Here is a 10,110-nt window from a genome sequence, read left to right on the forward strand (position 1 = left end):
GGTAAACTTCCTATATACAAATTGTGTCGACACGCCGAAGATTTCTTGGCGTGTTAACTGCTGCGGTCAACTGGAGGCAAAAAGAAGGAAAGATAGTTATGCAAAGCAGCCTCTTGTTGCCCAACTTGCTACAGTTTCTAGCTAAATGCAACTGACAATATAATGGCTTATTTATGCCCTAAGACTATCCCAGAAGATCACAAAGAGAGAGAAGTTCCATGGGTAGTTGTACAGAAGCAAGAGCTGAGTTGTAGATAATTAGCTTCAAGGATGTCTCCTACTAGTACTACATCTATACCTGAAACCAGCATTCCATATTCAAGTGGCAGTACTGCAAATAAGATTTGATTTGCATCTTTTTCTCTGAGAACTGAATCCATGCCATTGTTGAGAACCTTGAAACATAACATGCCTGGTTTATATAAGCTCAGTCTAGATCTTTCTAGTGACTCTGAGTAGTTGCTATAGCTTCTCTCCTTCTTGCATGTGTAGCTCCATCCTGATTTGAGCACTGAGCACAGAGGACTCTCAACATATAAATTTATTTGCAGAACTGTGGTTTTCACATTATTGTAACCACAATGTGGTTATCAACCATGAATAATATTATTTGTGACCACTATTTACTATCGCCCACTTAAGGCCTTGCACAACTCGTTGATAGGAAGTTCTCCAGACCCTATTTTTAATCGGGGCTGGTGCGAGACTAATGGAGTGGCCACTGAACCGTCTCTACAACCCATCACAAGCGAAACATTTAACAGGACCACCGCAAATCGACAGAACGATGCCCGTCTTGATGTAGTGGCTAATGGTTTTTGGGGAAGTTCTTTCGAGAGAGCGTTCTTTGACGTTAGGGTTTTTAACCCATTTGCTCCCTCGAACAGACACTCCTCTCTAACCGCATCTTATCGCCACCATGAGAACCTGAAAAAGAGGCACTATGAACAACGTATAAGAGAAGTGGAGCACTCCTCTTTTACCCCCCTGGTTTTCGCTACCACAGGTTGCCTTGGCCCAGCAGCTGGAGCCTTCTACAAACGCCTGGCCAGCATGCTCTCGGACAAATGGAAGCAACCATACAGCACCACCGTTGGCTGGCTAAGATGTAGAATATCTTTCTCTCTACTCAGATCCTCCATCATGTGTCTGAGAGGCGCCAGATCTTCGAAGTCATCCTTCAACAGCCATCTAGCTGCTTCCTAGTCTCATGAATCAGCCGCACCTTTGGTGTCCGTCTGAGCACTCTTTACGTGAAATCGGAATGTATTACGTCACTGTACAAGCTAACAAAACCATAAAAATGCAACCACATCCGCTATCTCTGCTCAGCCACATCACTGCTTGCTGCACAACCGCATGTAAAGTTTCACTATTTGCTGCCTTCTATTCAACCTGATGCTTGTGAGCAATCTCATTGGTCACGTTGGAAATCCACCGTGGCCCATGAGTTCACGTAAAGAGTGCTCAGACGGACACCAAAGGTGCGGCTGATTCATGAGACTAGCTGCTTCCGTGGACCTCACCATTGCGGACTCCAACCTCTCTGTATAAACTCTGAATAATTATAGCTTCACATTACCCTGCCATATCTATAATTATTTCAGCCTCAGTCACTCACAATATTCATTACCGGGTAATTTTCGTGGGGTATAAATTTCGTTATTTTCGTGAGCTAGCTGACCTCCACGAAAATTTTCCCCCACTAAAAATCAGCCTCCGTGGGCGTGGTTTCCCAAAACGCATGCGCGATATACGCAGCAGAGACCAGAACACGAGAACAGCTGTGCTGTGCCATTGGCTCGAGTAACAGCTAACTAGGGCTAGAGACTGCTACTGCTGACATGGAACGTTATTTTAAACCTCTCAACCATACCATGGTCCTTTTTTTTTATTTTTTTTTATTTTTTATTTTTATGCACTCCATCTCGGGGCGTAAAACAGTAAACAGAAACAAAAACTAAAGCAAACACAAAAGACAAAAAATAAAAAAAATAAAAGAGAATTATAACAAGTAAGGTGTTCATTGTTGCAGCATTGATTCCACTGTAGCCAGCTCCGCAGCGATAATTGCCTTGCCGCGAGAAGATCTGGCTCCTCTTATTGCCTGGATCGAGGATCTAAGTAGTGAAAAGGAGAGGCGGCATCTTAGCCAGTTGAGGGTTTTGCAGTACCGATTGTCCCATTTGTGCGAGAGCAGGCAAGCCAATCGTTTATAGAAGGTTGTGGCCTCTCTGCCCATCCCTCCAGTAGTAGACATTACCAAGGGTGTGAATGATGCATGTTCTATTTCTCGTACTCTCTGTTCATAGGATCTTTTCTTCTCTCTTTCATGTTTCTTACAGCAAGCTGTTAGTGGGCCTTCGTTTGATGGGGCATGGGGATTGAACACTCTTACATCGAAGTAGGTCTTTTCCAGTCTGCCTCCCCATACCCCGTTTGCTGAGATGTCTAGACGAGCTCCCTCTTGAGTGTTGGCTGTAGCACACTGGAGTGTTTCTTCAGTAATTGGCTGCAGGTCCGGTTCTATGCGAACGTCGTTACATACTTCAGTGAGCAGGTCCGCGGTTAAGTCTCTTATCTCGTTGTGCCTAATAGTCGGAAAACCTCCTTTGGCACACGAGAGAGCGTGTTCAGTAGAAAAGGCTTTGCCGCAGTCACAATTTGTTGGAGTGTTTGTTGGATTCCAGCCATATCTCAATGCTAGGGCATCTTGGAAAGCTCCCTTGTGTAGGGTAAAGCCATGTTCTGACAGTGGGAGTGCTGTCAGCCATGAGGAAGCTCCCTTCTCGCTGGCAAGATCCATTGCTCTTTGCAGAGTGTCTGGGAGAAGTTGATTTAGCTCAGTGGCTTTTGACTTGTTCTCATGGTTATTCAATCTCCTAACATCTTTCTTCTGGGCCAGTTGTGTGTCAAGAGTTTCTGGAATAAAAGATGGAATAGATCTACCTAACCCACATGGAGACCTGACGAAGGTAGTGCCACCTCTTCCATTAAAGAGGCTAACGATGCTGTAAGTAAAGTTATTGCAAAACAAGATGCTAAGAGACAAGAGTATCAAAAAATTTCTGTGGAGATGAAGACTAAAATAGCGAAATTTGCTGTTGAAAATGGGATAAAAGCCGCAGTTAACAAATTCCAAGATAAGGTTCCAAAAGCTCCCGAAAACTGGAACAACACTATACGCGACTGGAAAGATTCGTATTTGAGAGAAATAAGCAAGAAAAGAAAGGCTGGAGACACTGAAGACTTTTTTTACCTGTAAAAAAAGAGGAAGACCACTGTTGATTGGAGACGACCTCGATAAACAGGTACAAGCGTATATAAAAGATTTAAGGAAACGCCATGCTGCCGTTAACACAGCAATAGTTATTTCTGCTGGAGAAGGCATAGTTAGGGGTCATGATGCTAGTCTTTTATCGAGTAATGGTGGTTCTCTAGACATAACGAAAGACTGGGCGAATGGGTTTTAGTAAGCGTAAGACCACCACAAAATCTACTTTGTCACACTATGATTTTGATAAAGTTCGCAAAATTTACCTGAATGATGTTTCGTCCATTGTTGTTATGGAAGAAATACCCCCTTCACTGATAATCAACTGGGACCAAACTGGGACTCACTTTGTTCCAGTTTCTCAATGGACAATGGATGTGAAAGGAGCTCATAGGGTAGAAATAGCTGGTTTGAATGATAAGCGTCAAATGACAATGGTATTGGCAGGAACTGCTAGTGGAGAATTTCTTCCCCCTCAATTAATTTACTCTGGCTTAACGTCAAAAAGCCTACCCAAAAATGTGAAATTTCCAAGTGATTGGCATCTAACAACAACACCTACCCATTGGTGAAACGAAGAGACAATGAAACATTATATCGATAAAGTGATTGTTTCGTTTATTGATACTAAAAGAAAAAATTGTATCTTCCCTCTGATTATCCGGCCGTAGTCCTATTTGATCATTTCAGTGGAATATACACAAGATATATTCAATATGCTGGAAAAACATCACATTTTCTATGTCCTGATTCCCAGGACAATCACAGATAGGTTGCAACCAATGGATTTGTCAGTGAATAAGCCTGTGAAAGATCACCTTAAGCGTTTGTTTCAAAAGTGGTATTGCTCATCAGGTTGAAAACCAGATTCTATAAAATCCTAGTAAATCCATCTCTCCTATTGATCTTCGTCTCAGTATTATCAAACCTATACATGCACAGTGGCTTATTGAGGCCTATGATTACATTAAAAGTAGGCCAGATATTGTTTTTAAAGCAGCTGGTATTTTAAACAAAATAAGTTTCTAGTTTAATAATTATTATTAATATTCAAGGAACTGTTAAATATCAATGTTTTATGAAATTGAATAATTGTTCGCTACCGGTATATAGATTACAATAAGTCATGCATGGTGGCTATAGTGACTACATACCTTATATAATATACGTGTAGTAATAGCTTGATATTTAAAGTTTTGGAAAAGAGGTCAACTGTTTACTTTCAAAGCATGCTTCAAGGTGCTCCCTCATTCTTGTCTGGTCAAATCTAATGGTCGAGAGGTCTTCTCCAGCAGCGAGTGAAAAACTGAATGCCATGCAAAATAAGCCATAGTCATGAATACCTTTCTGTACCTGCGGTTGTAGCACAAAAACATTGACCTTCACACATTTCAGAAGACGTTTAAGCACGTCATGGGTACGTTTTTCAACACTATGGTACAAAGAATCATATTTCACCACCCAGATTAGATGCTATGATCCAATGGTTGCCCGTATGTATAACTTGAAGAAATCGACCGTTACACTCATCGTCAGGGTAATGGTAACTGCGTTTCGTGATTATCAAGGAAGACTTCAATCCATTTATGTCGATCAGGGTATTGTTTTTTATCAAATTTTGACCAAAGTTAATATGCATATCGTTGAGATCGTTTCCATCTTTCAAACTTTTCTTGTCACTAAGAGTAAGAGACAAGCTTCCATATTTGACCCATACTAATTGATCAGATTCAGGTCGATCTAGATCAATATCCATTTTCGGTTCCATTTTAATGCTGGAAACATTTTGCTTCAGTACTTCATCACTAGATAACTGAATGTCAGATGGAAGTAGTCTTTTGAGTTTTTTTTTATGAGAACCTCCTCCCCAGTGAACAAGTATATTTGCAAGGGACTTCCATCCCACCTTGAACTAGATCAACTGAATGTCTCCTTAGTCCAGTAACAGTGCAAACAATTGTAGATCCTGCTCTTCTAAGAAACATCGAGCACATGGTGCTTATCTTTCTTGGGACATGGCCAACTACATCTACTCCTTTAATCATTGCCACTGCATGAGGATCCTGGATGTTACCAGGTTCACTACGGCAAGTAAGTTGTTCGTTGACAATCGGTGTCCATATAATGCCTTGGTAAATATGGTACCCTCTAATGCAGCTGTGGATCTCTATAAATGAACTCATCCTCCACTGACAGTAGTTACGTACAGGCTCAGTCACTTTGATTCTCCTACGTACATGTAGTCGAGTCAGATCTAGTAATAGCCTCGAGACCAGGCCGATGGATTTGAGGCTAATCTAGTAATGGCTGCTACTGTGATCTTCGGGCACGTGCTCCTCCCAGCATGCGGTGAAGTCATAATCCACCAAACGAAATTTATACTCACGAAAATCACCTCCAGTTATACGAATTTTTTACCCCCACGAAAATTACCCGCTATACGGTACACAATGGTATCGATCAGCACCATTTCTTAGAAAGGTTCCAATCAAAAGCACACATTTGTGGTGATCTACTCTCTAGATGTTTTCAGGTCGAATGTTGCAGAGTAAAAGTTACTCACTTTTTGAAAATAGTTTAATTGAGTTGCACATGGCAGTAGCTCAGAACACGCCCACATTTTACATGGCAGAAATATGATTGTTAATCCAATCAATGTTGAACCACATTTTTTGTGCTAAAGTTTGTTATTTCACTGCTAAAATTAAAAAATAATTGATGACTTAATCCCATTTTTTGGTGCTATATAATTTATTATTTCGCTGCTGTGTATGTTGAATACAATAGAACCCCTCTATAACGAACACTTTTGGCCTTTATACAGAGGTGGCCTTTGTTGAGAGGTTGTTTTGTACACAAACTGTTCATTTGGGACCTGGGTGCCTGCCATGGCCGTTATATACAGCAACTGGCCTTTATTTAGAGGTGGTTGTTAACAGAGGTGTTCCACTGTAATTTGAATAATAGGTGTCATCAATTTGAATAATAGGGCTCATGAAATTGAATAATAGGCTGATCAAGTCCGAATAAATAATTTGAATAATAGGTGAAAAAATTTGAATATTTGACACAGGCCTATATATACTGGTGAATGACTTGTACCATGCATTAAGCTGAGGATTTGTGCATCTGTACTGCTATATATTTCCTGTTTCCACCAGTAGTTTAATTATGCCTCGGTGTGCATGCGCAAGCGAGGTATACGGTAGTGTGTTTGTGTGTCTGTCTGTGTGTGTAGACTGCTACAGCTGCTCAAGGATGAATCAAGTGCAAGTAAGAGTTTCTATAAGCTTCTAGTCATGTTTTCTTGGATTTTAATTCGTGGATTTGCAAAATAATGCTTCGTTCTCGAGTTATGCCTAGTTTTGCTTACTTGGAATGCCATTGCAGCCTTTTCAGAAGAGCACGTAGCCAAACTTGTTTACCGAGTGTTACTACTCTACTTAGTAGTTAGCTCTGCACTAGAACGCTAGCTATTGGTAGCTGCAAGAGTGAGAAGAGAGCTGCAAGGCTCTGCTGATGGCAGCCATTAATTTTAGACTTGAACTTTTGGCATCAATCGTTTTTAACAACAATCGTGGTCGATCATTACCCACTCTTTGAGTTTGCATGCAGCAATTGCAGTTATTAGTAGCTTTATGTTCAGTTATGTAGCTTTGGCATCCATCTCCACCGAGGCATCAGCACCTGTGGTGCTTTCATTTTAATTATTACTCTCTGTACGCATTCCCTCATTAACCATCTTAAATAAGTGGCAATAATTATAACAGCCCTTGTTTGCACAATACCACAAATTTGACCACATAGATTGTTGGATCGAGTACTGGAAATGAATTGCTACCACACAAGTCGACAACATCACAACCAACTGTTCCTACTTCCATTACCTTCAACTGGACAAAATGCAAGGACATACCAATCGATATTTCTGCGTACGGTCAGCCTGTGGCCATCAACGGGAAGCTGTACATGAAAGGTGCATGTGGGATTAAAAGGACTCTAGTGTACACACCAGATCAGGATAGCTGGGATGAGCTGCCACCTCCTCCAGTGAGTAACTTCACCATAGCAACACTGAGTGGTCGACTATTAGTTGTTGGAGGTAAAGACGAGTCTACTAATGAGTAAAGATGCCATCCTAACATTCGATGAGAGCTCTCGACAATGGGTCCAGTCACTTCCTGTCATGCCAAAAGAATTAACTTTGCCAGCAGTTGTTGGGACTCTACCAGTAACGAATGGATTACAGCCAAACCACTTCCCCACACTGATGTCTACAGAACTTGCCTATAATTGGAGACACAATGTATATAGTAGGTCAAAAAACTAAAAACGTGTTTCGAGCTCATGTACCCTCCCTCATATCACGAGCCTGTTCTGGTTGGGATGAATTGGTCGCAAGAGTACCGTTCTTTTGGTCATCTCCCATCGCCATCGGCAACACGCTCTTGGCTGTGGGGGGTAGATATAGAGCACTAGGAGGTAGCGCTATCTCAAGCATCCATTTGTACGATCCCACTAAAAACCAGTGGACACAATGTGGTGACCTTCCTGAGGAATTGGAGAATGCATGTTGTTGGATTGAACTATCTTGCAAACTGTCTATACTTGGTGGTGAAAGAAGTTTCAGCAATATCAAATCTGTGTACACATCAATCCCCATTACACACTATTAGAGTGTTCGTTCATATACTTCTTCATATTAATTCCGTGTTCCTGCATTATAAATCATTGCATGCATGTGTTGAATTGTATTATATATTATGTTCACTTTTGGCTAAATATAAAATATAAAAGAGCTCATGTTCCCTCCCTCATATCACGTGTGTGGAAATTTGGTCCTGCCTTCACAACTCCTGCAGAGAGTGTGTGGGATAATGATAGTATAAACATTTTTGTAAGCCTGATGGACATACTGTGGTTATTTATTTCTTTGGCATTCTATATAGAGTCGTGTGGCCATTATTTAATTGTATAGCAAATTTTAGGGGGATAATATATATGTATTCGTGGATTCAACCAAGCCGTAACTGCAAACATTCAATATATATACAGGTATACACTAAAAAAATGGTATCGTCAAAAAATATTCCATGTGAAGTTCACTAAATAGTTAATCCAGACTCTTGAAAATTATATACCTGCTATATAGAGGTTGTATAATTTATACAAACCTATATAGTTGTGTTACAACCCCAGTCCGTAGAAAAGTTTACAGTGCTTGCACGTTTTTAATCAAAGGTGTTGTAACTCCATATACCTTTAGAAATAGAGGGCTGGAAAGTAGGCAAAGATCAGAGGGGCTGTCCCTGGGAAGGTCCCTATAAGCCCACTGTATATGTTGTCCGGGTTGTCCCTATACATATATGTATATAGCTGGCATATATACACACACATGCACATTAATCAATTAAGGTTTCCTGGCCCACATGCAGTGACATCCCACAAGTTTTTTTGAAGAAAGTTGTCTGAGTCCATACATATATATACAGAAGAGGAAAGGGATGCTCTAAACAGGAGCACATGCATGTACAGGGTATCATTGCCTACGCTAACTTAAGTAATGTATCATAGATATTGATTCGGTACACCTATACCGCAATAGGGGAGCCAGGTATAGGGCTGCCCCAATTATTCTAGAGTAATTTTAATAAGTGCATACATGCATGAGGCTAAAAAATGGCTTAATAATTATAGGTATTATAATTATATATAATTATAGAGTCCAGAGAATAATTATGGTCCTGTAAACTTGATATTGAAGGATATATTATAGTCACATTTACCCTAATTACCCTCACCCTTGGTTACCATGGTGACAATTTTTGCTCTGGAGCCACGGTGCATATGCAGTGTTACAAACCCAGTCTGTAGTAAAAATTATAGGAGGCCGGGAGGGAGAAAATCAACCATTTGTGTAATTATCTCTACAGCTTTTGCTTGCATGTTTCTATAGTGTGCAGGTTTTTGGGTCAATCCATACACACTATAGTATAGTTGTTTTTTTTGCTAATAAATAAACCATGAGGTTGTCTGTAATTTCCAGTCTGTCCACTATATTATTTGAAATTCACCATGTGCCTGCCAGCAACAGCTATACAAATGTGGTATGTATCTTACTGTATATCCACACATAATTATTAATGTGACGCTATATATAGATGTCTTTGTCCCTTAATTCTCTAGAACAGAAAATGGATGTCTGTTGTGGTAGTGTGGTTGTTTATCTTTCACTTTCAATGATAAGGTTTCTATATGAACTCTGGCTGTAAACACTTTAAGTGTATTCATATAGTATAGATTACACTATAAGAAGAAGCTATATATAAAGTGTATATACTTTTACCAGTAGCTCTCTAAAACCTGACAGAATACAACAAAACGCACTTCTTTTGCACATTAGAACTTATATTATGATGGATGACTCAATGTGATAATAGATAAATATACGTACATCACATGCAGGCTGCATTTTATCATCAAAGGAAGCCATGCATTGTAAGTGGATATACATGCATGTACATACACATGTACTATGTGTACATGCATGGGATTTAGTAACCTTTGTGGAAAACTAAAGCCGTATATTCAGACATTCATCATCATAATCATACAGTTGAAACTGCCATTCACAGTCACATATATATTCCGTAAGACCTCGATTTAAAGTGAAACTTAAATAATGAAAGCACCGCGGGTGCTGATGCCTCGGTGGAGATGCTAAAGCTACAGCTACTAATAGCTAGCTTTTATACACACACTATAATTATCATGATGAATAGTTTTGCATTAATTAATTATGTCCAGAATCAAAGAAAACATGACTAGAAGCCTAT

At 40.0% G+C, this 10,110-nt stretch overlaps 1 protein-coding gene across 1 annotated transcript; it reads right to left on the reverse strand.

Moving 5' to 3' along the window:
• Window positions 1–1,937: 1,937 nt before the first annotated feature.
• On the reverse strand, window positions 1,938–2,806 carry LOC135346734 (uncharacterized). Its single transcript, XM_064544460.1, has one exon. It carries the CDS (start codon window positions 2,804–2,806, stop codon window positions 2,024–2,026), a length of 783 nt encoding a protein of 260 aa, XP_064400530.1. The 3' UTR covers window positions 1,938–2,023.
• Between the last annotated feature and the right edge of the window lie 7,304 nt (window positions 2,807–10,110).

The sequence above is a fragment of the Halichondria panicea genome, chromosome 1 (assembly GCF_963675165.1).
Source record: "Halichondria panicea chromosome 1, odHalPani1.1, whole genome shotgun sequence".
Taxonomy (NCBI): Eukaryota; Metazoa; Porifera; class Demospongiae; order Suberitida; family Halichondriidae; genus Halichondria; species Halichondria panicea.